Source organism: Chanos chanos, chromosome 2 (genome assembly GCF_902362185.1).
Source record: "Chanos chanos chromosome 2, fChaCha1.1, whole genome shotgun sequence".
Taxonomy (NCBI): Eukaryota; Metazoa; Chordata; class Actinopteri; order Gonorynchiformes; family Chanidae; genus Chanos; species Chanos chanos.
The window spans coordinates 12,389,991-12,408,293 of NC_044496.1; the positions used below are offsets into that span (position 1 = coordinate 12,389,991).

The window sequence follows — 18,303 nt, forward strand, 5'->3', positions numbered from 1 at the left end:
GACCCGTGTGTCGTTGTAAGAGGAAAACCAATTTACCTTATCACACCCAACAGGATGTCACTTCATGGTGCTGGTGAAACTTCACTGCCCCCTCGTGTCAATTTACAATACTTAGCAATGTATTCAGGACAATACCGCTGAAGCTTGCGATACAACTATCCTGTTTGTGCAAAGATGAAATACGTAAAATAAAATGTTTCAAGTTGCAAAAGCATACTAAACTAAACCTACTGAGACTAAAATAAACTGAACATCTAAATTACACACAGTCTTCACCAAAGAACTTCTGTGCTTTGCAAACAACATATCAGGAGTGTATAGCTTCGCAAGGACTCCCCAAAGTGTGTTCCGTCTTTATGTTTGGGCGTTATGGCATATCACAATTACTGAAGAGGAAACGACACATAATTATTATCTTTTCACCAGGGGGATATTCCAGAAAGCGGGTTTAGTGATAACTCCGAGTAGTTAACTCAGTACAAGTAGTAAACCTCCTAATAGAAGAGCCTCGTGGCATTGTTTTGCTGAGAGAATGACGCCATAGGGCTCTTCTATTAGGAGGTTTACTACTTGTTCAGAGTGAACTAGCTCTGAGTTTTCACTAAAGCTGCTCTCTGGGGGATATTCCAGAAAGCAGGTTTATTGATAACTCCACGTTAGTTAACTCAGAGTAAGTAGCAAACCTCCTAATAAAAGAGCCCTATGGCTTCACACACACACACACACGTGTGTGTGTCTGTGAACAAAGTGTAAGCATTTACAGTTTAAATTGCTTTTTGTTTTGTGTAGGGCTAAAATGAATTACTTTCATCTTCATTTTTTTTTTTTTTTTTTTTACAGAAATTTGCTTTCATGGCTTTGGAATTTGGCCATCAAAATTCTGATTTAACACATATACGTGAGTACACGTGTCTCTATGGGTTTCTGGGAGAAAAAAACGATGCAGGTTTCCACGATAAAGTAAAATATTCTCAGAAATAAAATCCCAGAGGTTTTGGCTACAGGGTTTCAAAAGTGGGCAATACCAAAATAAATGAACATCTGTCTCTGGGTATTTACTACAAAATGTATAGTTTATGTTTTTTTTTTTATTGTTTTAGCTGAGTTGCTTTATTAATAAGATTAAATAACATGTCTTTCACTTAATTAGCAATGAGATATCTATAAGGAAAAAATCAGGCCTTCCTCCATACAACAACACCCTCACTATTCCAATGAGAAATCACACTGTTCAGAACAGAGCTCTTATAGATTCGTGAGTGCTCCTCAGTTGAGTGTTCACTGATCTTAAATATGAATAACGTTTGAAAAGTAATAGTAAAAGTAATATGGTGTTGTGGTCTTTACTGTACAATGGTAGGATATTTATTATTATTATTATTATTATTATTATTATTAATAATAATATTATTATTATTATTACTCATCTGCAGTTCACATCTGAGGGCTTTTTTAAGCGTCTGTGGTGGCGGTGGGTGGGGGCGCGTTGTTGCGAATGGTTTGAAACACGGTGGGGATAACGTAGCCTGCTCCAAAAAAAAGTCTGAGGACGGCCATACCACATGCGAACCTTCTGACAGCCCCTATAATATGTATTTTAACAAATACATATACTTGTCCTAAAACGGCCGCGGTACACCTTAGTGTCATTTCCGGAAAAGGTAAAAGTACTTCCGCTTAAATATCCAATGAGAAATGTTGTGGTGGTGGTGGAAGTTGTCGTTGCTGTTTGTTTTCAGTTTGGATTTTATATGACTAAGGTCCGTTACGACCCAGGTGTTTGATAGGTTTGCATGTGAAAATGTCGAGCCGTGCGCTGCGAAGACTAAAGGGAAAACAACGTGGGCAGGAGGAATTAAACATTGGAGATCTGAAACTCAGCAATGATCATGGACATGCTGAGGAACCTGAAGAGGAGGCCGAGGTCCAAGACGAAGCTGTTTTACAACCAGTTAAGAAGAGCAACCGCAAAACAAAGAAGAAAAAATCTCAGACGAACATTAGTAATATTTATGAACTGGTAAGTCTGGTGGACACTTTAGTTCATGTAATTTTGTCCCGGGGCTTTAATCAAGGGAACAACCACAGGATCAGAATGATACCAGTCTGTCATATGTAACAGCCTGTTAGCTAGCTAACATGAGCTTACCAAAATAAGTTCAAGTCGCTGAACTTTTATCAACTTAAGTTGCTAGCCTGATGAAGACCGGCTCTGCGCTGTGCATTAAGCGTAATCTTGCTTGCAGTTGATAACTCGAACCGACAGTTATGAAAATGAATCATTTCCTACTCTTGAGTCCTACTGTGGATTGACAGATCGGTGAAGCAGACAGCGATGCCGAGAAGCCTGCAGCTGAGGAGGAGATTGCTGTGCTACCAGAAGACTTTGACGGTCATGATGGGAAGAATGGAAACCTCGAATCTCAAAAACAAGTTCCCCAACAAGAGGCTGGAGTTGGAAAAGTATGTCTTCATTGTAATCATTGCTGTTCATACTTTAATGTGGTTAATATTGTGCGCCAAACGTAAAGAAAAAACTGCACAACACCAAGTGACCCGTGGTTAATCTTTAAGTATTACAAGTATATGGGGCTTGTATTTTAATCATTTGCAGTGACGTATAAATTGAGAACTGATATACTAGATGAGGTGATATACTAAGGGTGTACTCTTCTTAAACGTTTTACATAATTCTGTTTGTTGCCTTTGCCAGGATTGTAGTGAGAAAGTGAATAACAAGCGGAAGAAGAAGAAAAAGAAGAAAAAGGCCTCTGGTGGAGAGGCACCAGTATGTAAAATATCATGAAACACAACAATCATTATCAAATGATTTATGTTGGATATCTAAAATGTAGATGTCCTTTATGTGTAACGCACAGGAGGAGGATGCAGGTGATGACATCGACGCTCTGTTGGAGTCCATTGAGAAAACCAACGGTCTGTCTCACCAGAGTGAGGACTTGGGGAACTCAGATAACAGGCCTGTGTTGTATGTGGAGCACCGGTGAGTGAGCCTTCATTCACTACCCAGACCTCAACAATATTAGGCTAAACACAGAGATGACCCAAGCAGACCCACAGAATAATAATGTTGTCTTGAAAGACTAAATAATGCATAGTTTTGCTACATCATATCTTTTGAAGGACACTGATGCAATTCAGGTGATGAGAACTTTCTCAGACTGTCGGGTGCTCGTTCTGTTGTCTCACACTGTTACATTTGCTGATTTGCATTTCTAGGAATCTGAATCCTGAGACGGAATTGAAGAGGTATTTTGGAGCTCGAGCAGTCCTGGGAGATCAAAGGTTAGATCATCATCATCATCATCATCATCATCGTGTGATCTGTTGAAATTTGTCTGTTATATGTGGAATATACGCTGAAAATATCCTCCTTGCGGGTGGACGTGTTTGTCTTATTCAGGCCCAGACAAAGACAGCGTCAGTTTCACCGCAGCACATGGATGACTGTTCCCAAAGATACATGGCCACGCTTTAGTCGACCAGGTACATCTTGATTTCACATCAGTATCAGGAAGTTGAATGAGTTTAGTATATTCTCCAGTTAATAAGCTGTGCATTCTGCTCAGCTCACGCTAAGTACCAGGATTGCGCTGAAATCAGTACAGTACAGAAATGGCCCAAAGTGAGAACCAAAAGTAGCACAGTCTAGCCTCACTGGCGCCTGGTTATTGTGTAACATGCTTCCATTTTTTTTTTTTTTTCCAACAGAATTTTTCAGTCCTATATTTTTGTAAACAGTTTTTTCGCAAAATCTGGTTTGATGCTGAGAAATCACATCTGTCCCCAAAGGATTTCTCAGTGCCACTTTCAACTGGATGTGATATTCAGACAAGAGCTCTGTCATTGACGTTATTTATGATTTACAGAACTATGTGTGTAATCTTTCATTCCTCAAGAGCCTCTGGTTCAAAGCTGTCTTTGATTAGGGGTTTATGATATGTTATTAAAAGCTGCTCTCTCACCACACACTGTAAATAAAAAGTGGTATAACCCTGAGCCTGGTTAACAGAGTCAAAGGCTCCATTGATGTTGGGCTTTTTGTGTAAGACAGTCTGTGTTGATGACCCTGATTCAGGGGACAGAGCTAAAACAGTCAATATGACACAATGGCCTCATTTCCTTTTAAGACACCTTAAAAAATGCTCTAAACCATTTATTGGAATAAGTGTTTCAGATATTTTTGTCCTTTAGACTTTTGCTCATTGGCACTACTACACTAATTCCACAATACACCTGTTTGCCCTCTGTCCCCTGTCTTTTTTCTCTTTTTCCACACCACTCATGCTTCCCCTTCTCACTCCCTGCCTGGCCTGCTGCTGGATGTCTCAGGTGTCTCTATGAGTCTACTGGAGTCCAAAGACAGTCTTCAGTATTTTACCTTTGAGCACAATCGTGATTATCAGCAGGTCCAGTTCAAATTTTTGGATGCTGTGGAGTCCATGGATCCCAATAACATTGTGGTAGGCACTCTGTAAATAAAAATAATCAAGACTTCATCTCTCCCACAGTGCAGTGCAGGAGATGGAAAGGTTAACCCATATTTAACACTTCACATTGACATTGACTGAAACAAGTCTCTTAGAAATACACATATCAGTGGAGAGTTTCGACAAAAATTATTATGTGGAATGCCGCAAATGTGAGGGGAAAACTGACCATGATCATTATTTAAACTACTCGTTAAAAAATGCTTGTTAAAAAAAAGTACAGTCATTGAGACGAAGATATTTTCCAGAGCCTTCTGGGGACATTTTGCACCGTATTTGGTAAAGCTTCTTTGTGACAAAAGCTAAAAGGTAGTGTACATACTGTATATATGAATAATTGAGTTTAGTTCAGTACAGCACTCTCTTTTTTCCGTAGGTGCTGCTGCAGCTGAATCCATATCACATAGACTCACTGCTACAGCTCTCAGATGTTTGCCGTATTCAAGAGGACCAGGAGATGGCCAGGGACCTGATTGGTGAGCAAGGCCTATTTTAGACCAGAACTTCCCTCTTAAAAACCTCTCATTATGTCTTTTGTTGCTAATTTTCTGTTCAGTTTTAGCTGTGGACCGGTGATAATGTGATTTGAGCGTTAAGCTCTGCAGATGTGTCACACGCACAGAGATATCCAGCGTTAGACTATACAAGACTTGTCTGGTGTGATACACTGCTTCTGTTATTATAGATATTATGGATATTATATTACCAATGTTTTTGCTCTACTTGGAAAACGGAGCACTGAACATAAAGGTTTTAAGAGCTTATGGGCAAAAACATAGAATAGAGCCGTGGGGCCTCACAGGATATCTTAAATTCCTCAATCAATTTGATTAAAGAGGAAATGCTTTTATTCAGCCTTAATGTGCTGTGAAGTGCAGCTGCAGAACTTGTTAAAGGCTCTTTAGTTGTCAGATGACCTTAGGTTTACGCACTAATGTTAGAAGAACCCTGAGTGAGTGAAGTCAGTCTATGTTTACGTTTTCATGACCGTTCACACTTGTAAAAGAAGGAACGGATGAATTTTGCTCTCTTTAGGGAATGGTCACTGCCCTGTCTTGGGATTTATGAAAGATAAAACTTATACCTAGAGTCTACTTTTTAGCTTATATTACATGTTATATTTTCTGTTAAGTTCACTGATAATTGATAGTATTATGTTATGCTGAGTTTTACCTTCAGAGCACTCTTCATTTTATATAAACTGGATACCATATAGATGATGGAGATGTCTAGGCCCTGTTTCCCAAAGCCTGTTTCATCAGCCCGTTCCTTAGATTTGTGTGCCAGCAAGTTGTGTTGATTTACTTTAGCTTTAAGAGCTGAACTAATCACAGAGACCATGCTGTAGTTCATGGGTCTCTATGTGTTGATAAAGATTTCTACAAAGGCACAGTATACCCCCTTTCTTTGAAACAATGTGCTGCTCTCATCATTTCTGTCTGTGTGTGTGTGTGTGTGTGTGTGTGTGTGTGCGTGTGTGTGTGTATGTGTGTGCTTGTATACTCTAGAGAGGGCCCTGTATAGCTTCGAATGTGCATTCCACCCTGTCTTCAGCCTAACGTCAGGCATCTGCCGACTTGACTACTTGAGACCAGAGAACAGGTGATGCCATCTCCTCCTCACCGCACCCGTATTTCCTCTGTACTCTGTCCTTCTAGTAAGGAATAACCATCTCACTCTGTTTGTCCACCTCACGTCTCCTTCATAACCCTCTCTTTTTGAGAATGATCAATTTTAATGCTTAACTGAGTCTATGTCGTAGCCTTGGTAAACAGTAACAATGCACATTCTCACTCTGCCTCTCTCTCATTGTCTGTAGAGCTTTTTATTTGGCTCTCTACAAACATATGATGTTCTTAGAGAAGAGAGGCTGCCCTCGCACTGCTCTGGAGTACTGCAAACTCATCCTCAGGTACAGCAGCGAACAGTAGAATGACTCAGAAAAGAGAAAATCATAGATAATGAGAGGATGGATTGATCAACCCCTCTATTCATTATTTATTATGTGTCACAGACCATGAAAGTACTGTTTGGATCCTGACCGAGCCCTATAAAGCTTTGTGCCCTTCCTGAGCTCTGAACCATGCCTAATCTTAAAACCGGAGATTAAAGCAGACCCTTGAGTAACTGGCTCAGTATGTAGGCCGGTGTCTGTGCCATTGTTGATGTTTAGGGTGGTAGTCAGAGGAGAAAGTGAGATGTTTCGTATGGTATTCAGAGAATAACACGGGGAGGAATGTTGCATATGACTGTGAGGAGAATGGTAGTGCAGGGGGATGTGGAGTGTGGTAGTCAGGGGTGGATATTGAATAACTTAGATAGATGGGAATGAGAGAATTGTTGAAGGTGATGATGAGACTGTAATGTTGATCCGTATCTGTTGGGTTGTTTATTATGGGGCTGTTTAGTCTGGACCCTGATAATGACCCACTGTGCATGCTGCTGATGGTGGATTTCCTGTGCCTGCGTTGTCGAGAGTACACCTGCCTCATCAGGCTATATGAAGAGTGGGAGGTGAGAAGAGCACGCTTATCTCAGTCCTTTAATTTCAGACGCTATTCCTCACAGTCCGTCACAGCTGACTCACATTCACAATGTATTGTGGGTGCTCATGCTACATTCAAAACAGATCCTTTTTTTTAAATCTGTAGAATAATCACATAGTTTGATAAAAATGTGATGGAAGTCTCATATCTAATGACCTGCTTCATTGCCTGAAAGCAGTGCTTTAAATGATTCTGAGCTTTTGCTGTGTGTGTTTAGGTCCATCGGAATCTGTCCCAGCTCCCAAACTTTGCTTTCTCAGTGGCCCTGTCCCACTACCACTTGAGTCAGCAGGAGGACAGCACCGCTGAGGAGAGCCAACGCACGAAACAGAAATCTGACCTACTTTTACAGAATGCTCTCATCATGTTCCCTGGCGGTGAGAGACTCACACACACGCGCGCACACACACGCGTCGACACAGACGCACATACTAAGAATGGCTTAGACAGTATTTGCTGAGTAAATACCTGCTTGGGTTTATTGGCAGTAAATAGAAGCCCTTTGATGACTCTCATTAGATTGTTAGCAGTGTCTGAGTTTAGCCTGCCTCTTTAAACAAAACGCTTTTTGATTGAATGTTCTCTTATTCTTGGACAACCTGTAGGTGCCTGGGCTCACGTGTCTTCATCCATTTTTGTGTGTGTGTGTGTGTGTGTGTGTGTGCGTGTGTGTGCGCGCGCGCGTTTGTTTGTAAAAGACAGGAGATCTCTCTTTGCCAGCATGCTCGTTTTTCCTTTTCTTTTCTCCCCCTGTTCCTGTGAAGGCTTTGATAATATAAATTTGTATGCATATAACTTTGCCTTCTGTGTTTGAGCGTTATCATGTTTGTGTGCTTTTTATAGTTTTGATGCCCCTTTTGGATCTCTGCACAGTGCAGCCAGACACTGCAGTCTCATCACATGCTTTCTTTGGACCTAAATGCCAACTGGGGTAATTATTATCTGATTTTCTCCATGTTTCTCCATGGCTTTTAAACATTTCCTAATACAAATGAAAATTGAATAATGTTCCATTTTGCCATTATTGTTATAAAAATATTATTATAGTGTATTTAGAGGTAATGTCACTGATAAGAGCATGAAATATGATGAGTGTCTGCTTTTCAAGCCCTGACAGTCACGACATGATTGTCTAAATAAACACGCCCCCTCCCACCATCTCTTTCTCTCTCTCTCTCTCTCTCTCTCTCTCTCTGTCTCTGTCTCTGTCTCTGTCTGTCTCTCTCTCTCTCTCTCTCTCTCTCTCTCTCTCTCTCTCTCTCTCTCTCTCTCTCTCTCTCTCTCTCTCAGGCAGCCCCCGGCTCTGACTGAGCTGGTGGCTTTGTATGTGGGGCGCTGTCACAGTCTGTGGAGAGAGGCAGGAGTGATGCTCTGGCTGGAGGGTAATGTGAGGGAGGTGCTTCGGAGGGTGGACTCGCAAGACCCGCTTGTGGAGGACTCAGAAAACAAGTAAAGCCTCCAGACACACACAGAGCATCCCAAAAATGTTCTTTGACGGTTTCATACTATGCACCACTAGGGAAACCTCTCATCGTGGGTTTGAGTGAAAAAAGGAGAGGAGTTTTCCCTCTTTGGTAACCGCAAACATTTGACAGGCTTCTGTTTACCTGCACAGAGCCGCATTCTTGTTTACGAAATAACATACGTCTATTAACCAAGGGAAGGCTTTGCTTACCACCAACTTATTCACCTTTCAGCCACTAACTCACTTTTTCATTTGCACGTACATTGTAATTGCATTGAATTAAAATACCTCTGAAAGGCGACCATTGATAAATTTAACCAAACTAAGTAAACACGAGTCATCTGACTGACTGTTAGATCCACAGTGGCCAGACTGTGCAGTATAGGACAGCCTCTCTATGTCTGAAACCACATCTTGTTCCAAAGCGCCTGCAGAGTTCCATAACTAGAATTGCTTCTCCTTACATTGAATGACATACTGTTTTCATATGTTTTACTGTGGTCTTCTCACCCAGTTTCTGTAAACAACACAGCAGCTGTTTCATGGAAAGATTAGATTATTTTACATGCAAATGTGGCACTGTCAATATTGCTTTCAATTATTGTCCATTCAAAAATAAACAAAAACAAAATTAAAAACAAAAATAAAAACTGAGCAAAAAAGTCAGTTGTACCTTTTGCGATGAAATAGTTAACCCTGGTTACAAATGTAACTTCATATACCTGTAAATGTCAGCCCTTGTTTTATTCTTGAAGCATTGGCTCTGTTTCAGGATTGTTAGATTAAGTTGGATGTCGTGTTAACAATGCTTGACAAACTTCTGTGGTGTTTATTTTTCGCTCTTTACATTCATGGCATGGTACAGTGACGTGGTTTTACTTGTTGTTGTAGGCTGGTGTCATTTCTCTTGGGGAGTTCTCAGAACTGCGCTGACTGTCCCCTTTTTACCATGTTTGTGTCTGTATCTCGATCAGGAGGAAGCAGAGATACCAGAGTGCTCCGAGGAACATCCACCGGCATGTTCTGCTGTCGGAGATTAAGGAGGCCACATCTACGCTGCCACTTGTGAGAAACAGATACAGAGAGAGATGTATAGAAACTGACCACATGCAATGAACAGTAGTTTTTTAGCCAGTAAAACAGTGAATCAGGTTTTTTTTTTCTTGTGTTTTTCTGAAACTGCTGAATGCCAGTATCAGCTGTCACATGTGAATCTATCAGAATTTAGATTTATTAGCTCCCTCAAAGACATCACAGTACATATCTGTTTCATTCAAGCACAGTCATGATCTGTATCGACCCTACTGTGACATCAGACACATGCCTGGTCTTAATCAATGCATGTGCTGCGGTTAGGCCTGCTTTACTACTTAACACTTGTTGTGCGCACTGATTGGTTGACTGTAATAGAACTCTCTGTGGTCTCTGTCATTCAGGAAGTGACAACCCAACCAGTCATGGGTTTTGATCCCCTCCCACCCCTGGACTCTGTGGTCTCCTACACAAGACCAGAGAGGTACATGTCGAACCTTTCCCAGAGTCACTGCATGTGTGTCAGCCCACTATGTAAAGATTTGTTAGCAGTCCTGAAATTACAATCCTGAAGACTGTGTTTTAGAAAGCTGCTCCTATGTATATTCGATGATAAAACTGAGGACAGAAGGAGACCGTAGTATGCGATGTCTTATTCAGATCATTTTGTCCATTCATTGATGAGCATGCACTAGACAGTGCCGGCAACTAAAGAAATAATTTAAACTTGCATAATGTGTCATTGAATAATTGTGTAATGGAGGTGCTCATTTTAAATCAGTCACACTGGTGCGCCACTCATGATCCTGTTTTAAAGGAACCAGCTGTTATATATATTCCTGTGGTTTTGTGCATTCACTCAATTTTCACTCATCTGAGAAAGCATTCCTGTTCGTAACAACCAAACCTTGCATTCCAGGCTGGTCTCTTTCTCTCCTTAGGTCTTGTGATAGCGGTTAATGAGTAAAGGGGTGGAAGGATGGAGAGATATGGCTTAAGTAGATGACAGCAGCCGTAGAGTTGGCTAATTTGTTTTTTTGAATCCCGTCTCAAACAAAAACAGCAGCCAGAAATAACACATAGTTGTTTTTGGAATAGAGGGCAAGTTATAGATAGCACACTGACCAGCAGCAGCATCAGTTTCTGTTTGCACACAGTGCTTTTGCAAGGTTTTCTCACAATGAAAAAAAAATTTGAAACTGTGTGGGAGTTTGGAATAGAGCGCTTGCACAAATGCGTAATTGGACATGAATTTGATGGTCTTGTTCTATTTTGAGTGAATTTACTATGCTGTTGAGGTCTAGAAAACATTTTTTAAGCAATGTTGTTATCTATTCTTGCCTGTTATGCAACCAGATGTGAAGAGCATTGCATCTTAAGCACATAGTAATCATTGTATGTGAGGTTGAGATCTGTAAACAGTTTCCCCTGCTCTTTGTTTGTAGGCAGAATGCTGCAGCTTCTAATGAGAGCCCATTATCCCTCTTCTTCCGTTCACTGCTGCCAAACTTCAACCTACAGGTCAGTAGGATTTTTCACATCCTTCTCTGTCACGGACCAGCTGCAGACTGAAGGGGAAAACAAGATTGCGTTGTGTTCTCTTATGACCAATTAATTTAACTTAGACAAAGAACATTAATGGGTCCGCATTATGTTCCGTTTTGCCATCTCATATTGCCGTACTTTTCATGTACGCTGGCCTTGACAAGACTATAGAGGCGAAACAGCCTAATACTGTACTAATAAGCTGGCAGAAGTGAGGAGAGATATAAGGATATGTGACAGCTTTTGGCGTGTGTTTGGTAGGGCACGCGTGTTCTGTCCATTACCCCAATGATAGTGCAAGCTTATGGAGGCAGAACTGAGGGGACCCTGAGGCATGTCTAGCCTTTATATATCAGAGGCACTCTGGCCGCTCTTCTGAGAGGGACCGGGTCTCCGGAACTATAACAGGAAAACAAAGCGAGATGGAAGTTTGTGTTTGTAAGTGGAGTTAGGACAGACAGCGAAAATTTTGCCTGATATGAATTGTTTTCTCAGAGTGCTTTGACAGGAAATTAATTTCTCTAAGTTGCAATGCTATGTTTAGTTCTGCTTGCCTTGCAGGATATTATTTTGGTTATCCAAATCAGCCCGAGTCGGATAAACAATCACACAGCCCTTCTTACGTGGATTATTTCAGTGACCTGTTGCTTTTGTCTGTTGAAGCGAAAGATATTGCACCAGCGGTCCTAGAATAGCATAATTTTTTTTCTGCTGATGTCACTCGTAATGCTCTGTTACCAATGCATTAGACATCGAATCAGCACCGAACATGGAGAATCAGTATCCGCCATCAGAAAACTCTCTGTAACCACATTTGACACCACTCCAGGAAGTGTTAAGGTCACCGTTTTGGTTCAGAGAAATGTCATTGGCTGGTGTGTGAGTAAATGAGGTGGTTTAAAACTGTGAACCTATGAACAAAGTACATCAGAGGTGAGAGGGTCATGGTTCTACCATTAACTTACAGACATTAAGCAGACACCATGGTAAACGTAGAGCAGCTCTTTGTCCGCTTCATTACTTCACAACGTATGTCCTCACAAACAGAGAGGAGCACATTTTAGATAAGAAACATATGGGGACTCTGACTTAAATGGTAGGTTGATTAGTTTACTCTGGGTTATAGATTTGGCAACATACATTTACGAAAGACAGAGTTAGAAGGGTATGGTTTCTGAAATGTATAAGACACAGAAAACGATGTCAGTATTCATTATCGGTCTTATACTGAGTCTTATACTGAGGAACTCTTGTTAAGCGCTTCCTACAGTTGATGCATGCACTGCAAATAATATTTTCTCTCAGTGTCTCATCAAACTTATTGCTTTATTCAGGCGCAAATAGGCATAAATCTCAAACTGAGATTTGTGGCTTTTTTTGTTTGAATTTAATCTCCTTGCAAAATATTCTATTATTCCTAATATAACAGCTTTCATTCCAAATAAAAACTTAATTGTTAGAGATGTCAGTTGGGAGCGATTCATACATCTTGAACACAATGTTGATCTTGAATATCTGAAACATCATAATCTATGATGCTTGGTAACTGTGTGAGATGGAATGCCTTGCTTGTTCGAGACAGGCAGACTGTGCTTCACCAGAGGTAGATGGCGGGTGACGTATAGCAGAATTCCTACACTGTCTCTCACAGTCTACCGACAAGGCAGTGTGTTGGAAAACACAATTTAGGCGCGGAAAATGAAATCAGTTCAGATTACTCAGGACATCTGAGTTCAAAATTAAATCCATCAGATTTTCTCCATGAAATCCAAAAACAGTCCAGAAAATCAAAGTAAGTGCTTCACAGGACAGTTGCGAACACGTAGCTCCGAAAGGAAAGATGTCAAATTTGGTGACTTTGAAAGATAAAGAGATACCAGGGATAACCTGGTAGAGGTGTCATGTCACACCCCTTTTGAAGAAGTGAGCACCTGAGTATCGCTGTTATAAATCTGCTCTGGCAGTCATGCCCTACTGCTTTATGCTGACATGAAACGTTCTTTGAACAACTGTCTTAAATGTCCTTAAGAGTTGAAAGGGCTGTAGTCATGCATACGGTGGTATTGTTAAATCGCATGTGTAGCTGCAGTGAATGTTCTGAAAAATTTACATTGTTGGAACCATTTGTCTCTTAGGGTGGTCCAAGGCCTGAGGAGGACATGGGAGTGGCTCGCGCTGGCCGGGAGTTGAACCAAGAAGTGAATCGTCTGATGGTAGCCATGAGAGACATGCTAGCAAACATCCAATTTCAGGAGCCTCCGAGAGAGGACAACCCCGACAGAGATGAGGAAGAGTGGGACTGAGAAACTGGCGGAGAAGAGCGGAGATGTTAAAAGAGGATGGTGGAGAAGAGTGGAGATGTTAAAAAAGGATGGCGGAGATGAAAGTTGGATGTCGCTGAAAGTGAAGAGAGGGTTGAGAATGACAAAGATAATAGAGGAGGGTGGAACTGACAGTTTTATTTCATTGTTTGTTTGTTTTTTTTTCCTCTGATGACAAATGAAACCTCTACATATACTCTTACAACACTCTCTTCCTTCACCCAGACCTCTCTCATCCTCAACCTGCTTCTCTCACATACCACAGTCTCCTTATGATCTCTTGTTGATCTCCATCCGCAGGTATTTGCCAAGCAAAAAGAAAAAAAAACCCAAAACAATTGCATACATACATGAATGAATAAATAAATCAGCTTCTCTTAAATAAAACCTCTTGAATAGGAGTGTTAATTAGGATAAATGTTTTTTTTGGGCAGCTGAAGGGTTTCTCTCATTCATTCCAGTGTTGCTCTGATTTTCATTGCCTCCTCCTGTCTCAAGGTGAATTTGTGAAACTGGATTGTCACTACATTCAAAATTAGGTAAACTTCAAAAGCCAATAGATTATGTGCAGACAAGATCAGTGGCGGGGATAGAAGATAATGTTTCTAAATATAAATTGCACCTTACAGTAGAGGAAGCTTTTCTTTTTTTGTAACTGTCCTCTCCCAATGACTGTTTCAGAGATGGAAACGCAGTCAGACTTGAAATGAGATGGTTGAATGTTTTTGCTGTTGTGCTGTTATCAGTAGGCATATTGTGTCTTGAACAGCTTCTGAAGGGAGATGTTGGTGTTAAGGCAATTTTCAAGTTTTCATTCAAATCGCACATGATACAGGGAAAATATTTTTCAAGGAAAAATGACTTGGATGTTCAATATAATATAGAATGATGTAATTTACACACAGACAGATTGACATTACCACAAATTAAATTGTGATTTACGATGTGTCTTTTCCTTGGAATCAGCCACTAATCAAGAGTGTATCTTGCGTTGCTCCCTCACCGTGAGCTGCTCAAGTGCGGGATCCAGTTCAAGTTCATGGATCTTGGATCATCAGATGGATCCGCAGGGGCATTGCAAGCAATCCTTTTACAAAAAATATTTAATTCATAATTATAAAACTCACTTTATTTCATTTCTGGAGGGTATGGCAATGCTGCAATAAGACTGCATAGACAATAAACAATGATTTTCTCTTGGTTTGCTGTACCCAGCAGCTTAAAGCTACAAAGAGGATTAAACAATGCTTTAAAGATTGGTAAAAAGAAAGAGCATCTGTGTTTAAACATTAGCTAACAGTTGGTCTAGAGGGTACCAGATCCTTCTGGCAGTTGTGGTACCTTAAATGTAATGATGCTCAAGTCATGCCTGTTCTCAACCTTGACAATAATGAAAATGAGTTGAATTTGCTGCGGAGTAGCATATGTACTGTAATGTTACTAAAATATATTTGACACGTATGGGATGGCTAGTGCTTCCATCTCTATTACTGTTTGAACTAACAGATATACAAATTAACACATATCCTCTACTCTGGAGGTATCTCTAAATGATTTTAAAATTTGCCTGTTTTGCGTCATGTCAGAAAAGGGGAGGGATTCCTCGCTGACCTAAAATGACCATCACCCTTGGCAATAGGAAACGCCATCCCATGATCTTAATTTCCAAAATGAATAGTTCTTATTCATTCCACTGTATTAGTCAGCTCTGTACACTTGAAATGTGGTTTTGCACAGTTTCAGGAGCGCTGTGAACTTTTTACAGGCTCATCAGACAAAACATGAAACCATAGCTGGCTACTGACTTCCTTTTGGACTTTATAGATCTTAGTTTTGGAAATTTGAATGGAAAACCACGGAATGAGTATATTGCATTCAGTATGTGGTGCATATAGCTGAAGTCATTTTGTACAGAAGAACACAGACACATGCACACTAACTTGACTGCAAGACTCCACACACAGAAACACCTCACTCATTACAAAACAGACATGCACATTCACAAAGATTTGTGTTATTTCCTCTGTTTCAAAGAGCCACATGATTATTTAATGGTGTTTCTGATGTGAGAGGAAAGAGAAAACAGCTGTGAAACACAGTCCTTGTTTGCCAGTTCACCTGTAGCTACAGGCAGTGTCATGAGGAGTGTTCATGTGAGGTGTCGTTTTTCTCGAACCAGGGACAACTGCACCTTCAGGCCTTTTTTCACTGCCTTACGCGTTCACACTTTACATAGTATTTATTCACTGCTGACTATAGCTTTAAATAGTTATTTTGTGTTACACTGGTGATTTGAAAGCTAATATTACTCGTTGCGCAGTAGTCAGGCCTCCAGCACATCATGTTAGTCATCACAGTCAATCAAATATGACAACCCACATGAATTCAAGAAAGCATAAGACAAGTGGACATGATGCCTTGGTTTTCAACTTTGTCATGCGATACCGCCCGCAGCTGTGCATGTTTGTTTTAATTAATAAACTGAGATTAATAAAGTCTTAGTTATATTAGACAGTTAACTATACTTATACCCATTTTGTGACTCACTCCGGGTAAGAGTGTTTCCTCTGTGCATCTCCTTGTATACAGTGCAGTAGCATAGTCTTGAGGTAGAGCCCTCAGCTCTCAGTTAGTCTGACCATTCATATTTTGGACTGTCTAATGATAGTTTTTTTTTAGTATTTATAAGTCTGCTTTGCCCAAACAGTAAATCTAAACATAGGTTGAAAGGCACAAAACAGAGATTGGTCTCAGAGGTCATGGCTGTCTTGTGACACAGAGGAGAAAACCATAGCGTAACCTTTTTCTGAAAGATCTTTACTGTAGTTACATTCCACTGTGCATATTGTGAGTTATCTGTAATGAACTAAAACCTTACCCTTACACAGCAAATCAGAAATTTAGTCTGGAATGCTGGGATTGGTACAATGGTTGTACACAGTAATGCTAAATGTATAAATTGCGATGTCTGTCATTCATTAGTCATTCACTTTTTCTTGATGGGAATAAACTGAGGCAGTCTAATTACAGCTTAATGACATGACATGCATGAACATTGGGTTAGTTGTCAGAGTCTCTCTTTGCATGTCAACCTCAGCTCAGATGTTATGCTAACCCTCTGAGGTCGTGTAAAGTAGCTCTCTCAGATCTACCCTATTTTATAACAGAAGTGGAAAAAGCATTATCTTGAACAGTGAACTACTAAATCATAGTATAATATACTGAAAAAGATCTCTTTCATTTCAAATGTTACTCAATATTTGTAATTGTTTGTACTGTAATTAAAAATATCTTGTATATTTTTAATGCATATCTTTTATTACTTTCGGAGTGTGAGCAATGCTAACTTTTGTATATTTCCCTCCTATATCTAAACCTTCTCCTTTTTCATCTCTAGAGAATCTGTCCTTACTTTGAACATCACAAATATTGACATTGCTGTGGAACGTCCAGTATACTAATATGCCCTCTGAGATTTGAATCTTGTACATTATGGCTTATGCCTAACTGGTCATAATCACATTTTCTCTCCTTTATAAACACAGCTCTTGGTGTGTCCTATCTTAGATCCCATATTTACCATTTTCAGTCTTAATGGCTGTGTTTATCTTTATGTAACCATTACTCCATACATTAACCAACTGACATCCAGAGTGAAGTGGACCTGGTCCTTAAGCCCATGGCCAATAGGAGGTTATTTACCTCAGTGCCTGGACCTCTCTGGTCAGAGCCATGTCACAGTAAGCAATGCAGGGCACATAACTGTCACATACCATTCCATGCTTAGCAATTATACCATGAACTTAGAGGACTTCCTTGGAGATATACATCTGCACTGTATCCGTATGCCCATTATCATATATCCCACGTTACTGACATGTCAGAAACCTCTTATCTGTGCTGGTTTGAGCCATGATTTGAAATTATAATGAAATTGTATAGGCCTTTCCATTTGAAGTCAGTTGTCAGAGACATGCCCTTTGGGACACTCTGCTCTTAGTCTCCGGATATTTTATAGAACTGAGCTTTTGGAAAAGGGAAATTGTGGATGATAAAGTATGTATGCATGAGAGAGGATTACACAGTCTTTTCTGATTGTACCTCAACACACTGCTGTATCTGAAACTCAATTGTTTTACAGGTGAGTTTTTTAATTAGAAATTTACCAGGAAAACTTTGTTTGATTTGGTTTGATGTTTGTTTGATTCAAATCCTTCCACATAAGGCGTGGTCACCTCTCTTTTTTTTTTGTGCAGTTTCCATAATACGTCTGAAAGATTTGTTTGTGAAGTCGAAGTGCTCAGATGTAAATGTGGCTCATCTGATGAAGCCAGATAGAGATCTAGCACCAGACCAGAGGGGATGTGTGAGAAGTCTTATCTCTCACTCTCACACAGTGGGTGCGAGCCGTCTGACTGCTTACAGTTAGTGGGACTTTTTCCTACAGACATGGCTGATACTGCCTGTTGTTCTGCTCAGTTGCAAACTGCAATCCTCTGTCTTATGTTCTCTTTTTTCTCTCCATCTCTTCTAACAACAGAAAAAATGCTTCTAATGGGATTAGATTAAAGTAAAACTGAACAGTAAAATCACCTCTTAACTTGTCATCTAATGGATGCTACAGGTCTGTCATAGGGGTGAATTTGTACATTTTTTTGTTCTATACAACATCTGAAAATAATTTTTAGGCATGCTGCTTGTGTATTTCAATGTTACTACAGTGCTTTAAGTTTACTTGCTGCTCAAAGCCATTTATCCAAGTTTAACTGTCCCTGGCTGTGTGGAATTTTCACAGGTTCTCACCAATACAATTCAGGACATGATATGTGAGAGGAAATACTTTCTCTGAATCAAGCAGGTCTTAGACCGTGCATTTGTTTAGC

At 40.2% G+C, this 18,303-nt stretch overlaps 1 protein-coding gene across 1 annotated transcript; it reads left to right on the forward strand.

The window, feature by feature from the left end:
• Window positions 1-1,717: 1,717 nt before the first annotated feature.
• tcf25 (TCF25 ribosome quality control complex subunit) lies at window positions 1,718-14,254 on the forward strand. Its single transcript, XM_030764701.1, has 18 exons — window positions 1,718-2,020; window positions 2,317-2,463; window positions 2,714-2,788; window positions 2,880-3,004; window positions 3,241-3,306; window positions 3,425-3,507; window positions 4,354-4,484; window positions 4,888-4,987; window positions 6,020-6,113; window positions 6,331-6,423; window positions 6,920-7,025; window positions 7,275-7,434; window positions 7,901-7,988; window positions 8,348-8,506; window positions 9,497-9,587; window positions 9,959-10,038; window positions 11,000-11,075; window positions 13,235-14,254. Exons 1-18 carry the CDS (start codon window positions 1,802-1,804, stop codon window positions 13,400-13,402), a joined length of 2,061 nt encoding a protein of 686 aa, XP_030620561.1. The 5' UTR covers window positions 1,718-1,801; the 3' UTR covers window positions 13,403-14,254.
• Window positions 14,255-18,303: the final 4,049 nt, after the last annotated feature.

What these genes read in the sequence shown, in the direction of transcription:
- tcf25 (XM_030764701.1), top strand. Translation starts at nt 1,802, where the DNA reads ATGTCGAGCCGTGCGCTGCGAAGACTAAAGGGAAAACAACGTGGGCAG. An exon ending in GGCTATATGAAGAGTGGGAG is followed by an intron (nt 7,026 to 7,274) that starts GTGAGAAGAGCA and finishes GTGTGTGTTTAG; the next exon opens with GTCCATCGGAATCTGTCCCA. An exon ending in TCCTACACAAGACCAGAGAG is followed by an intron (nt 10,039 to 10,999) that starts GTACATGTCGAA and finishes CTTTGTTTGTAG; the next exon opens with GCAGAATGCTGCAGCTTCTA.